Source organism: Pagrus pagrus (genome assembly GCF_965226575.1).
Source record: "Pagrus pagrus genome assembly, chromosome: 3".
NCBI classification, from domain to species: Eukaryota; Metazoa; Chordata; class Actinopteri; order Spariformes; family Sparidae; genus Pagrus; species Pagrus pagrus.
The window spans coordinates 33,019,802-33,039,459 of record NC_140187.1 but is presented as its reverse complement, the minus strand read 5'-3'; the positions used below and the strand labels follow the sequence as shown (position 1 = coordinate 33,039,459).

General features: G+C 40.5%; 1 protein-coding gene across 1 annotated transcript in view; it reads right to left on the bottom strand.

Moving 5' to 3' along the window:
- The window catches only part of LOC311252755 (receptor-type tyrosine-protein phosphatase gamma-like), a 480,433-nt gene that overhangs the window by 75,494 nt on the left and 385,281 nt on the right, over nucleotides 1–19,658 (bottom strand). Inside the window, exon 8 of the mRNA XM_084346266.1 lies at nucleotides 14,430–14,622. Coding sequence (XP_084202392.1) covers nucleotides 14,430–14,622 — 193 coding nt within the window. The remainder of the gene's footprint in view (nucleotides 1–14,429; nucleotides 14,623–19,658) is intronic.

The following is a 19,658-nucleotide window of genomic DNA, read 5'->3' as shown; positions in this document are numbered from 1 at the left end:
ACGGAAAAGGAGGAAATAAAGGAAGCAAACATGCAGAAGAGAGGAAGAAAGGATGGATATAAAGGAAGAATGAAGGAAGCAATGGGATTTAAAGAGAGAAAAAGTTTAATGATAGAATCCATCGGCTCAGCTTATCTTTCAAATACACTCAGAGAGAAAGACAGGGAGAGACACTGAGTGTTTGTGAGCGTGAGTTGTATTTGTGATGTGTTATTAATATGTCTGACACTCTGAGTGATCCACACATACACAAACACACACACACACACATACACACACACAGACGTGCACACACACACACACACACACACACAGACGTGCACACACACACACACACACACACACACACACACACACACACACACACACACATACGTGCACACACACACGCATACGGTTTGTCTAAAGGGTCCAATAACACAAGTTCATATATCGTCTTCAGGCAAACTGCAGCCAACCTGCTCTGCCTTCAGATATCTGGCAGTGAGAGATATGAAGACAAACACATAAACGTTGTATGTTTTATTATGAACTGAACACCACACACACTCTGGCATACTAATCTTCAATTCATTCTCAGAGGACCAGCTCTGCACCGGCCACTAGATGTCTCTGTTTGACCAGTGAGAATGTCTGCTCAGCTGGGACTCACCATGGATGGAGTATTTGATTTCAAATACTGAATATTTAGTTATTTATTTATAATAATGTATAACAATATATTAACAATAATACTAATTAGTATTATTATTGTTAGTTTTTGTTTGCTGTTGACGCTGTTCATGCAAAATCAATGAAGACATCAGATAAACACGGAGGATCCATTTTTACCTGATGTCTTGATGAATTCAGTCTAATAGACATTTCCAAAGACTTATTCCAGCAGTGATGTCATGACATATTCACTAATTATTTTCCATTTTGCTTCCATTTTGCCATTTTGCAATAGTTAAGCTTCCATCAGCGAAACTTGACCCTTCCTGTTAGAAGGTTTCCAATAAAAGCCTTCTAGCGATTCAAATGACGTGATCTCTAGTAGAGCAGGCTTTAAATGTGAAACATTTGCATGAGGTACTCAATTTCACTGATGATGACTTCACAGAACAACATGAGAATAGGCAGAGTAGGAGTGGCCCCAATTAATTCTGATGAAAACAGCTTTTGTGACAAAAAGAGAGCAGAAGCAGGAGAGTGGCCATTATGACATGAATCCATTTTGATGTTGGAATTAGAGCAGAGGAAATGTTTTACCACGTGATACTACCATGATTTTAGTCATGACCATCTTTATGAAAATTTACAGTATTGTTCTATTAGTTTTTATTAGCCATAGTAGTCAGCTTAATATTTTGGTAAGCTTAGTTTGTGGACTCTATGGCTTTTCATTGACAAAGGCTATAAGCAGAGTTTCAGAGAGATAACATTGAGAACAGCATCTTATTTATTATAGCATTTGTGTGTACTATTGGTCTGTGGCTGCTATTTGGTGTTTCTGCTATTTCATCTCCTGGAGTTCAGGTAGCCTCCTCAATTCCTGTGTTGACATGTAATAGAAAAATGTTGATTCTGCTGAGAAACACGAAGTGCTTCAATTAATCTGCCAATTTATTACATTTAGCTCCCTTTCCTCGTCAGCCACAAACTGTCGTAAAAAATTGCACAGTTGGTTTTGACACACTAAATGTAGCTTTATTAAACATCAGGTCTCTGGCAGGAAAATATTTTTTAAAACATGATTTTATCATCAAACACTATCTTAATTTTATGTTTTTAACTGAAAATTAGGCCATAAACTTAGTTAGACCAGGATAACAGTGCAGCTGTTCACATTGAATCAAGCCCCTGCTGCTGGAGTCCTAACAAGGACCAGAAAAGTAGATCACATCACTCCAGTTCTCAGATCTTTACACTAGCTTCCTGTCTGTCAAAGAATAGATTTAAAAATCCTGCTGTTAGTTTATAAAGCACTGAATTGTTTCTGGCCGCAATACATTTCTGATCTGCTGCCACGTTATGAACCACCCAGACCTCTGAGGTTGTCAGGTACAGGTCTGCTTTCAGTCCCTACAGTCAAAACTAAACATGGAGAAGCAGTGTTCAGTTATTATGCGCCACATATCTGGAACAAACTCCCAAAAAACTGCAGGTCTGCTCCGACTCTCACCTCTTTTAAATCAAGGCTGAAGACCTTTCTGTTTGCCACTGCCTTTCATGAAGCACTTTTAATGCTTTGAACTGCACTGTGACTTTTATTCTCTAGTCTTGTCTCTTTTAAACTTTTTCTATTTTAGCTCATTTATTTCTAAACTTGTTTTAATGCTTTCTTTCCTACCTGTTTTTTAATGTATTTTAAATGCAATTTTTAACGTCATTTAATGTAATTTTATGCCCCTGTAGAGCACTTTGAGTCGCCTTGTGTCTGAATTGTGCTATACAAATAAACTTGCCTTGCCTTACTGAAGGAAAATTCTTGTGAACACATCCTGCGTGAGTGGCGTGTGTGCTTAGGGGAATATCTTGCTTTTCATTTCGGTGGCCATGTGAGCAGGTTAGAGCAGACACAGCCAGCATGAGAGCGGCTTGCGTGTCTATAGATTCAGAGTCTTGTCTATTTTTTCCTCGAAATGCACAGATTCAGGTCCAAAATACACCTGAAGAGGATTTTGTTGTTTGGTTGTTTTTGGTCAATCATGCTGCTCGTCTGATCGCCAGGTTTCGGCAACCACTGTGGTCTGCACAGCTGCAGCCGAGCCACACTACCCTCATTCAAATAAATGTTTTCATCGCAATGCCTGACTCTGTCTTCAGAGGTTCACGTAAAAGTAATTCTTCAACACCAGGGCTGTAGAACAAAATGTGAGTTGCAGACTTATGCTACTACATAAGAAAAAAAACAAACAATTTTATATAGTGGAGAGAGCGAAGAATGTCCGACTGTTTGAATGGGCCCTTAGGGCTACATGGCCCTTCAAATAGAGGTTTTTCAGAGGCACACTTCAAATCAAGGGTTATGAGAACTCTGTCATTTCAAGGTGTAATAGTCCTTTTCTTTATTAAAAGCATTGAAACAATTGTTATTAGTTTGCTGATGTCTTGGTAGCTAATTACCTAGCTAGCTAATGTTATATTAGCAAAAGGGAACAAACAACAATCTTGTGGTGCAAAGAGAACAATCTACTGCTTAATCTCAGCAAAATGTCACAGATCATTAGCACAATGAGAGTTATGATAAATAATCATCAGTGATGTGGATATAATGAATAAGTGAGTAAATACAAGTATTAGAATAAGTAGAACAGTCTTGTAAGTTCAGAAAATGACATCATTGTACTGTAATGCAGCCTTTAGAAAACAGGAAAAGACAAGACTTACGCCATATCGTGATGTAACGGTTTCCATTATATAGTCTCATATCACAGTAACGATATATACGGTATGTATTGCCAAGCCCTACTTTGTGCCTTTTTAAATGTGACAATGTATCCATGCACAAAGTGAGTTCAATAAAGGAATGGTTGTCCCAGTTGGCTGTGGAAGAACTTAACCATCCAACACCTTTGGGATGAACTTGAATGCTTACTCTGGGCCAGATCTTATCACCTAACATCAGTGTTTGTGGCTGAATGAAAGCAAATCTGATCCAAATCTGGCGGACAGCTCTCCAACAAGAGCAGAGGCTTTCAAATAACCGATTAATGATGGAGTGAGACTAAAGATCACACAGGTGTTGAATGAAAGGATGTCCACATACTTTGGTCAGTGTATCTGTAGTGGAACCGACATTAAGCAGCAATTCATTGTACTACTCACCGTTGGAAAAAAGGGAGTAGCGTATTGCCATCGACCAATGCACATAATGATTATTCCAAACACTGTATCATATTATGCAAATGTGTGAGGTAATTCGATGATGAACATGGGTTGATTGAGAATAGGGCTCACGTGCCTGGTGGAACCAAATTGATTAGCTTGCTCATAAAGAGCTGCAGTGGAGTTTTTCTATTCATAACCTGCAGTCGCACCCCATGTGGCTTAGCATTACTAAAGCCATTAGTCACACGCACACAAGAGCACACACGTTCACAAAGTAGGACACACACATACACAGACATCATTTGGAAGTCAAGCAGTGAATGACCTCTATGCAGGGGAAACGTATTTAACAGATTATATCAACCTGGGCTCAGTCAGCCATGCCCTATGTGTGTGTGTGTGTGTGTGTTGCAAACATTAATACCACTGTCACTGCAGTCCTAAAAGCATGTACTCTCACAGTGCAAATTTCAGTTCAAAAACACTGCTTGCGTCCCGCACACTGCAACAGTGGCACTGAACTGTATAAACAAACTGAACTATCATGCTTGCTCGTAACCCCCCCTTGCGTGTTTTTAAGTCGCCCGATGAATGGACCTGGGTTGTAGAAGCAAGGTATTGCAAGTTTCGTGTCCATCATGTGGCCCAAAAACCATTTCTGCCAGACTCAATCAATAAAAGCTGTAAGATGGTAAATCATTTCTTCTGAGCATGGCATGATTCTTTTTTATAAGAACCCAACATGCCGGGTTCTTCTGATTAATTATTAATTATTTAATTTCATGTATGTACATTTCATTTGTGTTCCATCCACGCAGGGGTCACAAACTCACACAAGCTCGGGGCCACTGCAGGTATTGTCATCTGGTAGGAGGGCCACTCAAAGTACTACAAAAAAGTGCAATATTTCTGAAAGTTAAGCTTTTATTTTGATTATTAATATAATAATACAAAAATGCAAACAGCAGTTTGTATTCATTTTTATATGATATGTTTTTTTGTTTTTTACAGTTACTGCTTTCTTTTAGTGCAATTTTTTCCCCTACTCTTTAATAACTTACTGAAACCTTGTACTGAACTAACAAATTAAATATATTTGTACTTTATTTCTTGACACCTGGCAGCACTTCTGCTTATATGGCCCGGGTCGGCAGTTTGAGACCCCTGTACCACCGACAGGGTACATTTTCCACAAAGTGTGTTAACAGGTCTTCAGGCATTCTGTAATTAAGACATCCTTTGACTTATTATTATATTACGTATATTATGCATTCTTTTGTCACTTTTAAAGGAGCCTGATTTCCCCTGATTTTCTGCTAGGGTAGTCTAAACAATCTCTGTTTCATGGATTCACTTATTCATTGGTTTATTTAAAGCTGGGGTTGGTAAGATTGTAGAAACCAGCAAGAGAAAGCTCAATTTCGAAAGAATCCAACTTAAAAAATTCCACCCTTCTCTTCAGAGCCACTTCTGTCAGTTATAGTAGCCAACGTTCAAAAAAGCGAATCAGAATTGGTGTTTGTGTTCTTTTAATCACGACGGTAATGTTGTTGTAAATTTGCACATTATGCTATGCAGGGTCGTGGTGAAGTCTGAACAAGTTGGTCTTGAGTCTTTTGCGGAAGATGACGAGTGAATCTGCTGTCCTGACATTAGTCCATTCCATGTGACCTGAAAGGTGCGATTTGTCAGGTATGATGTGAACCAGGTTAGAGCAGAGTCAGCGATGCCAAGTGCAGCCAGAGTGGAGAGGAGGATTTGGTGGTTGACTGTGTCAAACGCAGCAGATAGCTATAACTTTACAACTTTAATGCCAATATGAGTAGAACTGTATTAGAGAGCTATTCTGTGCAACGACCATGTTGTGATCACAGTGTTTTAGCATGAGAATTGTTTGGGCAGTGTGAGAGTGTGAGACCGATGGTGGAAGTACCAGGAAAGTGTGAAACCCTGATTATTGCTGTAGGTGTGTGCTTTGTGCTAACTGGGTTAGCTTGGCTCAGTAGCTGCATGCTTTGTGCCATTTAGTCATCAGCTGAATGACGTTCTGTCACTAGTTGCGTTTCCATCCACCTTTTCTTACTCGCATTTTAAAAAATTGCAAATAAATACTTGGATGGAAACGCCAGAAATTCGCAAAAAGGCAGTAAATTCGCAAAAAAGTTTTTACGCTTGGAGGGGGTGGATTTGTCAGCGTATCGATAAAAGGAAAATGCGACTTTTTGTTTGTTTGAGCCAGAGTTTGTGGGTGAAGTGCTGCTGGATGACGACTTCCCAAAAGTCCTTCACCCGGCGACGTTACCAAACAAATGGAGAACGACGCGGTCTCCCTCCAGCAAACTCCGACAGCACTCGTAACATTAAAAATCTTCTTTTCCTTCTCCTTTTCAGGAGGATTTTGTAGGCTGTGAACGCTGACAAAATTATAGCTAATGTTCTCCCAAGAGCCGACAGGTTCACCAGTAAATTGTCCGTGATGTTGAGTGTCAGCTGAGTGTCAACTGTCAGCTGAGTGTCAACTGTTGTCAAGGATACATTCACGCTCTCTTATGACATCATCTCACGGCGCACTCCTCCTCTCCCAATAATCGCAAAACAATAACGAATGGAAACGGGCAAAAATTTGCATTTGCTTTTTGCGCATTTTCACAAAATCCGCTCTTAAATTCGATACATTTGGATGGAAACCCAGTTACTGCTGCTACTGCTCACTCACTTGTTCTTCTCAGGGGCTGTGTGCTTAATGCTACTGAGTTAGCTAGCTGCTGAATAACAGGCTCACAGTTATTCAGGGAAATGCTGCTAGTATACATTGCTGTAAATGCGCTAGAGTTAGCCAAAAGTCTTCAAAGTCATCCTCAAAAAGAAGAGAAAATGACACAGACATGAAATAGATCATCTTAATCAAAGAGAGATATCTTTGAGAGAGATTTTTACAACCTGGACCTTTTTTCTAGCAAAATATATGGTCATTTACTCACCCAGATAACTTTGGTGTCATTTGGCATCGTTCGGACGAAATTAGATCCAGTGTAGCGCCGATATATCCATATAATGCGAGTAACGGGGCATCGACACACAGCCTCTATATAACGCATTATCTGCCACGAAACTAGTTCATTTCACCAATATTTTGTTACGATATGCTAGTGCTATTCCCCTCTGAGTCCGGGCTTGTCTATTGTCAACATCCGGGGTCTGTAGGTTGATCTACTACCTCTGACCTGGAAGATGTCGTCTCTGAGTTGCGCGCACCCGCGACAGCCCGGCTTGTTTACCTGTAGCTGCTACTGCTAGTTTGACCCCGGATGTTGATAACAGACGAGCCCAGACTCAGAGGGGAATAGCACTAGCATATCGTAACAAAATATTAGTGAAATTAACTAGTTTCAAAGTTATCTGGGTAAGTAAATGACCATATATTTTGCTAGAAAAAAGGTCCAGGTTGTAAAAAACGGTAGTTATCCTTTAAGTATATTTCCCAAAATGTCTGAGGGCTCATTTGTAGTATCAGCAATTTACCAGGAAGCATTATTGTGCTAATTTGATTTCAGTTGCTTGTGTCAGCTTCAGTGTACCTGTAGGTTGAATAGTGATATTTTCCTCAACCTAGACAAAACTAATGTCACTCACATGGTCCTTTCACATTCCTGCCAGGGTCAGGCTATAACTGTATGCGTGCATGTCTTTCTGCATGCATTCATTTATCACAAAATTGTTACAACTCATATTCCCAGTGTGTAAGGGAAAGGTTTTCTGTAGCCCCATGTGTCTGGCAGAGTGATGAAGAGACCCTCTTAAGGCTTTCATCAAAGATAAGCGGGCCATCACACACACACACACACACACACACACACACACACACACACACGTATGCACGCACTCAGAGGAAAGGTCTGGATGGCAGTGAGTGATGGAGGCCAGGACCCAATCACATAGAACAGAACATGGGTAGGGGAGGTCTGACACAGGTAAAACCCACAGAGGACAACTCTTTCTCCCTCTCTTTTGCTCTCTCTCATAACTCTCTAAGAAGCCATTTGGAGGAGGAAAGGACATCTTTGGTCCTGCAGCATGTTGACCACAGTTGATCGATGACCAGGTCTTGATTGTGGGCTGCTCTGCAGGGTATTGCACTGGGAGGGATTGGTTGGCAAAAACAGTAAAAGGGCTGGTGCCAAATCCTGCCTTACACTTTCATTAGTTGTGTGCAGTTAAACGTTGATGAGCAGCATGATAATGGCATGACTTTTGGTGCCACCTAACAGTCACATTTATGTGACAGGAAAATGTCTTTGGATGTGAAAAATGATATGCTGCTATGTGTGAATTTTCACTCTCTGCAGTCCATCTCATTTGTGTGCTCTGAATTTTCAACACTGTGTATTGTTTTATAACAGGCAACCACTCCATGGCATGAAGGACTGTAAATTAAGTAGCACTTAGACCGGCACTTGCATTGCTCAAACCACTTGATACAATACTCATATCTTTTTTTAAAGCTGTTATTGGTGCCCCTTTAAATATTATGCAGGGACATCATTCAGCTCTTGGACATCTTAACCTCGGCTTTAAACAAAACAGACACAAAGAAGTGTGCATGGAGGTGAAGAATGAGTATATTCAGATTACAGGGTGGTTTCACTACTTATTTTAGTAAATGGCAATTCTAAACTATGCAAATGAGCTTAGATCAAACACTTGAAACCTAAATCATATTAATAATTCATCACTAAAATTAAAAAAAAGAATTGAAAACAAATATCTGACAGTAATGTGAAGTTGTGACAAATTAAAGGCCCAATCCAGTGTTTTTTGGGTCAGTTACTGAAAATGCTGTTTAGCCGAACTGTTTGCCAATTATGTTTTTGACAAATACTGTATGACTATAGAGAAGCAGCATGTCAAACCTGAGTTGAAAGAAAGAAACAAAAGCTCAAGAGTGTATGTGTGAATGTGTGTTTGTCATGGCCACATAAGGTGGCAGCAGTCTATAGAGATAGCACAGTAGTTGTTGTATTTTTTGTCCTATACTTAAAAAAAAGTATGTTATATTGTTGTATACCAGCTAAACTGTATGTTTGTTGCTGTTTTAGCTATATGCTTATGTTTCAAGGTGTAAAGCACTAAAGAATTAGTTCAGCATTTTGCAAAATACATTTGCTGACTAAGTGGAAACTGTGACGACAACACGGTGTGGTACTACAGGAGGCTGAGCCTGGCTTCCTGAGCTCACTTCCTGGCAACCTCATGGTCCACACACCACTTAAGGAGGCCCTCCCAGTGAAGAAATAGCCCTGCACATAACCTCCCATAAACCACAGTTACTTGTTCTAACACTTTGGTTTTTGTAACCATTAAACAAACAAGATATAACGTGTTAATGAATGAGCATTAGAGGTGCTATTAGGTGGATTTATTTACCCTTTGGCAGAGTGGGGATACTTTTCCCACTCTTCATGACAAGCTAAGCATATTTAATATTATGTTGAAATATTCCCTTAATAAAGTATCCACCATGAGTACAATGCGATTTGATTTGATTATACTGTGCAGCAGAGTAGATATTAATTTACTTTGCAGGCCAAACATAACTGAAGATAAAACATAAGCCAATATGAAATAAGTCTTTTGAGAAGACGTAGAGGGAGGAACAAAATGTGACCTATAAGTCTCTATAACCATATTCACAGTGCATTACTGATTAGACGATTGGTTCATCTCGTCCATCTGCCTCCAGGGAATGAACTCATGAACAAGTTTTTCTTTTCTTTTTAATCTAGTACCTCCTCCTGAGTGGGAACTTAATCTGGCACATCACTACAGTGCATTATTATGTCAAGGTTGCAGACTGTACCAGGTATGCATGAGGCTTTATGACCATGCTCGGAAAAGCACATAATGCTTACTGATGCATTGTATGACTCATAAACAGTATGAATGTAATGTGCCATAAAGTGTAAGAGCAAGCATATTATGAAGTTAAGCTTTCATTATCAGCAATCTTACTTGGCATGTCATCTAAGATCAATAAACGTCTTCTTCTGATTTTTGGCTCCATTAGAGGATGTGCAACATGACTTACATAATTTATGAGGATGTATAATTTATTCATTTCACAGCAGACTTTACTAACTAACTTACTCCAACATCCCCACTTAAAATGCTGGACAAATTCAAATAGGTGACTTGTGGCAGAAGTTTACAATTTATTTCATAACAGTCCTTTTCAGACAACCTCTGACAGACATGCCATGAGATACTTGTGCATGCAAGTTATTATGCTTTTATGTTTCTAATATATAATTGTGCAAAGAATGCACTCTTTCAACAGAGTTGGCAGTGCATTAGATGTGGTAGACTATATTTCTCCCCACTCGTACTGGAAAGCTCCTCTGATAGAACAGGAAGTTGAAGGGGCAGCGTTCAGTTTGCTGATGTTAAAGCTATTCATCTCTTTGAAGAAAGGTTTTCAGTGTAAGACAATATTTTTAAACAGGAAGCAAAGACACCCAAAGACTTTGTGAGCAAAAAAAAATCATCCTGAACAAAATTACTTTGCATCCCTTTTGTCTGCCGAGGAGTTTGGCTTTGTTTTGATTCAACTTTTTTTTTCTTTCTTTTCTTTTTAAATCACAACTGAACCCTATCATTGCACCTTTCACTCTTTGACCTCGACTCTGACCAATTGTAATCATACATCAGAAGAAACTGACAAAAATGTTTTGTCAGATATAGACTGATATCTATTCAGTCTCAGCCCAGTACAGTATATCGTTTAGTCTAGCTTTGCAAATTTGCATTATCAAATGTAATAATGCAAATTGCTAACTATTACTTTGCTCAATAGTATGTTGTTAATGTCACGTCTCGATAAGGATTGTCTAATATTGGTATTCAGGCTATTAGACCTTGATAGGTTTAAAATTAGCCCAGACATGACTGTATTAAAACTAACGTTCTAACCTTCTCCTCGACCTCTCCAGTGTTGGTTTTCCTCTGAGCCCTAGCTCCACAAGCCCCCCTGCCACCCGCCCCCCCACTTTTGCCACCAGCCTCGACTCGACTCCACCTTTGACCTTCCGTGCTTCATTCCACCAGCGTCTCCTCTCAAGCCACAGCAGACGTCACGGTGAATCCCACGACCATGCCAGCTGACTCACAGCCTGAGCCTACACCTGTGTCTGCTCCTGCTGTCCCTACTGAGCCACTGCCGACTCTGCTGTGAGCTATGCAATTCCATCTGCTACCACAGCTCAAGCTGGCGACTACTACCTCTTGCACTCCACTTGAGTTTGTTTAATAAATTCCTTTAAACCTTCTCCCAGTCTGGTTGTCTGCTTTTGGGTCCTGCTACAAACACCCACTAATTGTCACACCTTGTCTCCTGCCTGGTTGGTAAAAATGTAGCTGTAGGCCTAGTTGTTTGTATGCTAACATAGTTCAAATCATGAAGGGCTCCAATTCTTACAGTATTGCTGTAGTAGTTTTTTAGAGCACTGTTTTTTTAAAAAGAGCCGATGAATGAAATACAAAAGAGCAGCTAGCCTGAATGTGACTTGGGACTTTGCCACTCTGTAGCCTACATTGTGTATTTGTGTTTGTTGGTTGGGACAACAACCACTGACACATTTTTACAGTCTTGTCACTGCTTGTGTGTTCAAGATGTAAATCAGAGAGCTGTACTAGCTAACAAGATACATGCCATAGACGGATTTGAGAGGTCTTTGTATTTTTGATGGAGCTTAGCAGGCAGATCCCCATCCTCTAGTCAATGTGTTAAGGTAGGTTAACCACATGGAGATGAAACCAATATTGGTCCTTATTTGCCTCAAACGCAAGAAGAATGTTTTCCCCTAAATGTCGGGAAGCACTTTTTGGGTGTTTTTAAAGCTATGTCTCTCTCTCTGTAGGCATACAGTTGGGGTCTGTTGCCCCACAGCATCATACTACCAGCACCATGCTGGACAGTAGGTCTGGTGTTCTTGGAGTTAAAGGCCTCACCTTCTCTCCTCCAAACATACTGCTGCACATTGTGGCCAAACAACTCAGTTTTTGTTTCATTTGACCACAGAGTTTTCCTCCAGAAGGTTTTTAAGGTGCTGCGTCTGTAACAAGAGCTTCTTTCTTGCACAGCAGCCTCTCAGCCCATGTTTCTAATTCATTGCAGACTTGCTTTTTGGTGGTTTTTGGTTGACTCTTGACCATCCTGACCAGTTTCCTCTCAGCAGCAGGTGATAGTTTGTGTTTTCTTCCTGATCGTGGCAGTGACACAACTGTGCCATGCACCTTATACTGACAGTTGCTTGTACAGTTGATCTTGGGACCTGAAACTGCTTTTGACAGTGACTTTCCTGAGAGAAAATGACTTGTGTAATTTAGCTGCTGCTGTACAGGTAAGTTTTGAACAGATTGCTACAACACCACCTGGGTGTGTTGTGTGTCTGTATGTAGTCAGATGAGGAAGTGGAGAGGGGTATATATTCCAGGTAAACACTCACATATATGCACAGATTTCCATCCTTGACCCACTCAGCTGTAGCTATGGTAGCATGTTGCAGAGGGTGTGTAGGAGGCATGTGGTCTGTATGTCTCTTTGTCTGTCTGTCTGTTGTTTTTCAGCTCTAATCCTCTTTGTCTTTTTTCCAAGCAGTCCTTTCACTCCCCCCTCTCCCTCTTCTGCATTTCCTTTGCCAGCCTTATAGATCTGCTTACAGCACACATGTCCCACTGCAGCGCTCAAGGACATAGTGCACGAGTGTGCAGCACACTGTGCCAGGATGACACACACACATACAGTATACAGAGTGTGAGTAGGGTTGTGTATTTGTGCGTACATCTAGGTGATGCAGCTCTCCCGTAATCAACCATATGGAAGTGTGTATGAAGGAAGGGAGGGGACGAATCCTGCTAGGACAGTTGACACAGCACAGATGCTAGGCCACACATGAAAACTTTCATTAAACAGAGAAACACAGGCACACCCTCGCACACGCACACACACACACACACACACACACACACACACACACACACACACACACACACACACACTGCACAATGTGTGGTGTTCTTTGAGTGGTAATGAGGCACGTGTGGGAGGATGGCTGGTGTGCCTCCCACTGCCTTATGCTAGGGGAGTTACCCAGCTCACTGGTGAAATGACAGAGAGCTAGCCCAGACCACACACACACACACACACACACACACAAAGAAAAGACAATCTGTCTCCTATGGCTATATGAGCAACAATGAATATCCCTCATTTATTAACATTAAGAAATCTCCCCATCCAGGAAAGATGTGAGAATATTGAAGCAGTTTAGGGAGAACAGAGGGGAAGCTTTACTCATGTAATATACTGCAGGTCAGAGATGGCTCTAAGCACTAACCCCTTGATTCCACTGGGCCCGTCTCTGTTACCTGCCGTGTGTGCCAATGTTTTGTTCCATCCTCCACGCAGCTTCATATCCCACTGCAGCATTTCAGAAGTGGAGCGTCATGCCTACCTGGTGTTGTTAACTTGCTCAGATTGTGTTTATTTCATTATTTCTCCTTGGTTTTTGTGCTTCTACTGTGTAGCTATGTAGTTATTTAGTTGCCTAGTTTAAGTGTGTTTATTGATAATATTTCCACCTTTGTGGTGCTGTAAAGATAGAGTTGGCACTGGGAATTTTATTTTGAAAATTGAAAATCCCGCTTCCATCAAAAATTGACTCGCCGTGTATTCTCCATGGAGCAGAGCCGAGAGCCGCGTCTGGATGAAATGTGGCGTGGTGCAGCTACTGGAAACAAGAGCATTGTTTGTTTTTTGTAAATATCTTATTGTTTTTTGTAAATATCTTATTTTTTTCTATTTAACTTTATGTGTATTTGTCTGACTCTTTTTTCCCCTTACTTGTTGCATCTTGAGCTGCTATAACAAGTGAATTTCCCCGTTGTGGGATAAATTAATAAATAAAGTCTATCTAATCTAATCTAATCTAGCCTAGAATGGCCGTGATCAGCTCCAGCTAATCATAGCCGTAACACGCCCATGAAGGGCCTGGTGGAAACTGGGGGTTAGAAAATTGTCTTAGTGGATGATAGATATTTTCACACACAAATTTAATTGGAATTTAATAAAAAGCTGTGGTCTTTGGTATTTGGAGTAGAAGTACAATAAATGTGATTTTTTGTTGTTCAAAATTTAGCTTATATTTCCTTCAATTGAACATTTAAAAAGTATCAATTCAATCAGGAAGGACTTTTTCTGAATGAATGAATGTGCACATCAGATGAGAAATAAGAGTCTTTGGTAGTTAGGTCTCATCGTGACATCCATTATATTTTAAAGGGTGAAGCCATGAGTAGTACAGGAAACCCCCCCAATAGAGTCTAGACACTGTTGGTGGTCATGGGATGAAGATGAATGGCTGAAGATCTGGATGTGATAAGGTGGACTTGGGTGAGCTCAACCTAGGATAGGATGAACTGGAGATGAATGGGGTGAAAGAGGGTCGCAAACAATTTTGGGCTGAAATAACAGCTGACAACAACAGAGAGGAGAACAGTGTGTGGTTTTGAGGTGATAGGAAAAAACATGCACATATGACACTTTGTCTCAGTGCTCCAACCTTTGGAAGCCTCTGTGCCATACGGCCCAATGCTGCTGTCAGTCAGGTCAGGCAGCCAGGCGTCTCTGACTGCTGACTTAAAGACATGGCGGTTGTCCAAGCTCTGGATGGGCCGAAAGTTGCTGCGCAGATATTCCACCGACTTAACATGGTCCTGCTGCTCCGTGGTGAAGATCGAGTAGAAAGCCTCCAACTGGTGGTGGAGGGTAAGCAGAGTACAGACAAGGAGAGTTAATGCTAGGCAGACCCCACATCCTGTGGTGATTTTGAGATGGTGATTTTTGCGTCCATCAAAAAACTGTAAGAGCAACTTGAGCTCACTCCAAAAATACACAATGTGAAAATGCAATGCAGACATCCAATTGAAATACAAAATGATATAAGATGAAATTTTAATGATCCCCATGAGGAAACTGGGTCACTGCTGCAGCAAAACAAAGGCTTCACATAAAACATAGAATTCAAAGCAGAATATTGAAAAAAACATGAATAATAACCCCAACATATGAAGAACATATTCAATAGACAATGTCTCAGTGAAAGATAAGACTGGGACACACAACATTAAAATGATTCCAAGCTATAATCAATAAAAACAGGCATACGGTACATGCCATTGCATGGAGTTCAATAAAAGAAATAATGATATCACACATGTTCGTATGTTACAATGGCAGAGGCACAAACAAAATCATAATCAACTGGTCATGACAGACAATAAAGTACTAATCTAATCAGATAACTCAGAACTTTCTAACAAGCTGTTAAAATAAATAAATCATAAATCCAGGCTTTAAACCAAATAATTAGCTCACAGGAAAGTTAAGAAGTCAACTTCCCGATACAGATCTGAGGGTTTCAATCTAAAAAGTATCTTGCAAGAGGAGATGCCAACTTCCAACCCCCAACCCATCTACCCATCTCTCATCCCCGACCAGTTGGGGGAGTACTACAAAAACATAACTTTCAGTGAGTGAGGGTCCTTGTTCCCTGCATCTCTTCTCTGAAGTGCTGTCACAAGGGATAATTGTGTTTTTGGAGTTTGAATTGCATATTCATGTCCTTCCAATCTGTCTTTTAGGCTGTGTGTTGCATGAAGCAACCTTAGAAATACTCCTAACAGAACTAAAAATGTAGTGGTGGAATTGGCCAACTCATTGAGATTGTCAGTGTTTTGATGCATTGGACATATTGAACTTGTGAGTTACAAGCAATGTTACCATATTATTTGTATGAACTATCTGGAGAGCCATTTCAAAGGAAGCCAAAAAATACTGAACCAATCAGCAGTCTAGATGTGGTAAATGTTTAGTTGCCAAACTCATGCCAGACATCTGACGAATGCTCGATCAGAATTATCCACAGTATACTGGTGTGATTATGGGAGCCAACAGTGGCTTCAAGTACTGTTAAAAGGAGCTTGTTCTCAGAAACAGCTCACATTTGGTTCACTGGGAAAAGAACACTCCGTAACACCTGGTTGTATTTGGCTCAGCACTTGATTGTGTTTAGGAAACCGCTGGACAGATGGACGCTGTTCCAAGAAGTGAATTAAAGACTGAATATCGATATCACAGCCTGTGTCATTGTTGACAACCTGCAACATACTGTGCCAACACTAAAGAAGAAATGACATTCATACTGGCTGCTGCGACTGGTGAAACTGTTCCCAAAGTTTATTTTAATATGAATTTAGTTGCCTTGCTATCATGCTGTGAACATTTTGTACTACTTTGGGTTGATGTTGAAGTTGGCCTCTTCCTGCATGTTGCCATTTGTCAAGCGCGTGCTGGGTGGCAAGACGTGCGACCAGACATGGATTTACACTGTGTGATGGAAGTGTCATCTTTCTGTCTGTGTTGGCAGATGGATACTCTGTACAATGTGTTTGGAAGGAATGCACACAGCCAAACAGCTTGTATGCAGGGGGGGTATCTCTCTCAGTGAGGAGATGCCTGAAAATAGCAAATTCTCCCTGTGACTCTCTCTGTGCATACAAAAAAAATCAGGTGATCTGAAATATAAAAACAGCAACTAAACAACAGCAAAATTATAAAATGTCAAGAGATTGTCTTTTCCTAATGATTTACTTTGTGCACTCCTGCCAACCTACTGTAACCATCCTTGTGGAAAAACCTTCACCACCGGTTAACCAAACAACATCCCAAAAAAGAACGAACCACAGACCAAACCAGAGAACTGAAAAAGCCATTTTTAAAAATGCTCATTAAACCTTAAAATCTAGAAAGTGTTGGATTAAAAAAAAAAAAAAAACATGGATGAATTTGTTACTCTAAAGATGCATTCAGCCTGATTGTGTCTGAAGAAAGTGGCAGGAAATCCTTGAAGTTATGCAAAAATGTCATGCTAATCGGGTGGTTGACTTACACCACAAACATTGTTGGTGCATTAATTACTACCTGGTAAGAACTAACATCTGGGCAGTTGGTAAATTGAGTATTTGTAGAGAGCAAATGCAAACTGCACAACCCTTTAAAGTGGTCAATTATGCAAGACCAAAATGTATTTCTAATTTGATCTGAGTGCATCTGGAGAACCCTCAGCAGCTGCAGAGGTTTACTGTAGTGGAAGCTTCTCATTATAATTCAAACACTGCTTAGAATCATCTGAAGACCATGAATATCCGATATACAAGTGTTATAGCAATGTGGACAGTAGGTGTTGAGAAATATTGCTCTGGAACAAAGTATGATGCATGGATAAAGTGACAATCATCCCTATCCTGAGGCCTCACCTTTTGTGAGGGAAAAACAATAGCAGATGAGGAAGTCAGCCAGTGTTTTGTCATGAGCAGAATGTGATTTCAGCAAACCCAAATCCCAAACCCCCCAAGCTGCTGCAAAACAAATGTAAAACGGCCATAAAACAACAGCCTGCCAGCTTTGGTGACCAGCTTTAGGGGTGACTTTCTGAGATGATGAAAGTCAAATCTGAGCATTGAAGCAAAGGATTAATAAGAAAAAGCCCTAGTCTGACTCCACTGTTTACTGAGCCGTAGTAAACCCTCAGGGTTTAGGCTGGACAAAGACTGAGGATGGAGGTAACACTGCATGATGAAAGAATAAACACAGATCCATGCACAGCTCTTTAGCCTACTCCTTTGTGTTCATTTTTCATTGCATTGTAGTAGTTGCTTTGTTGTGAAGTGGTTTTGCTCATTTTCCTTCTTCTGTCCTACTTCAGCAGATTACATTTCCCACCATGCCTTTGTAAAGCTTTGGAAACAGGAAAACAGGCAGGGATTATTTGTTTTTTTCAATTGAAGGGGGTGGGGGATGTTGGTTAGTTAATTGACCAAGGTTCAGGTTTGGTTCCTGGGTGCAAGTTCTTGTTGTGCCAATGCAGCTAAAACATTTATGTTTCAAGAGAACTCAATACTGTGTTTGGAGATGGAGCCCGAATTTGGGCACATATGTCAAAACAGATTTTCAGGTCTCTTTAGGCCTGGGAATAATACTCAATGAGCAATGATCTTTCTCCAGAATCACTCACCCTACTTTTACATCTTTTCTCTGGTTGTGCTGGCTCACTTTCTTCTGATTTCCTGTAGACAAAAATGTTTCTGATGCAGCCCTTCGTTGTTGTTTTTCAGCCACTCTCTTGTAAGGTCTGTTTCAGCCAGTGTGCATGACATGATTTGCAAATCCAACAGTGGCCACCACATCAACACTGTCTACAGCCCAATTCTGTTCCTGACTTTAATCAAAAGGGCACCAGGTTGACCAAATATGAAGAGAAGATGGTCATTACTTCTCACTTAGTAATAACACATTTACAGTGCATCAATTCATGAACAAAAAAATATTCTGCTAAACCTTTCTGTTGCTGTGGTGAACTGCTGAGTTGAATGGCCATTCTCTATGGGTTCATCACTATTACTAGTTTTACACCAAAATGAGCTTGTATATGACGGTTTTCCAGAGGCAGGTAAACTCGCTAAAAACAGGTGATTTCCTCCCATTGCCAGGAGATGAGTTTGCCTTTCTGTTCTTTCTTGTGTGTCTTGTTCATCATCATGAACAAGCCAGAAAAGAAAGAAGCAGATCATTTACCTCATCAGACTACATCAAAAAGATGTCAAACTTATTTTAAAAAGTTAACCTTATCAATAATATTCTGAATTAGACATACTGTTGTTTTTTTTCCAGAGTTGATGATGGAAGTAGCTAAGGAGTAAGACATCTCAACTCTTTCTCTGCTTAGAGTTGCACATGCACAATACCGATCAGGCAGCTGGCAAGGATCTGGTACTGACATGAAAGTCTGTCTTTCAAATTAAGCGCTAACTGAACGATATTCAAAAGCTGCTTGAACAGAGGATGGAAAACTATTAACAAGCCAGCATCCTTAACTTCACCCATCATAGCATCACAGCTGACAACCATCAAATATTAGCGTGTCCACCAGGGTTTTGTGTTTTCAGAAATTGATTGGAGCTGGAGCCAATAAACAAATGTGACTATGGCAGAGTCATTTGACAGGGAGTGAAAGTCATTGTTATCATAAATATACATGTTCAGCTTTAAGATGTTGATGAAGGTTATCAGTCACCCAGCTCATGGTAACTCTAAGTGCTGCATCATAGGCAACTGGACTTGTTTCAGTTTGTTGAAGACGTTTCATCCAAGAGGCTTCTAACTGGAGGGGAGCTGCAGGCTTTTAACCTCTGTGTGGGAGTGTCCTTACAGAGTCGTTAAGGACACGTGTGAGCTCTGAGTTTCAGAGTCGTTAGGGCCACTTGTGGGTCGTTGACTCGTTGATCCAACCGCCTTCTTGTGGGTTGCTAGGGCTAGGTGAGCCCAAGTGGTTGTTAAGCTGTCTGGGGAGAGAACTCAGTACTGCATTGTAGACGGGTGATAAGTAATGTCTTAGGCCACCTCCTCTGTTCAAAGACAGTCATTCCAGTTTGACATAGATGGATTCTTTTACTCCTCTTTCAAAGCATTTGTCTTCTCCGGACAAGATGTTTACATTGTCCAGTTGCCTACGATACAGCACCAAGGTTCAGCTTTAAGATTGGCTCTCAAGTTAAAACTCTAAGCGACAGTGAGTACTGCCTGTGCAATGTCCTAAAAAGTTTGCTCAACCAAACTCTGTTCACAAAGTGTAAATAAATCACTAAAAGTGTATGCATGAGAGATTAAGAGCATATTTTCTGAGAATGCTCAACACTGTATGGCTTTACTGAGTGTACTAAACTTTGTTTGT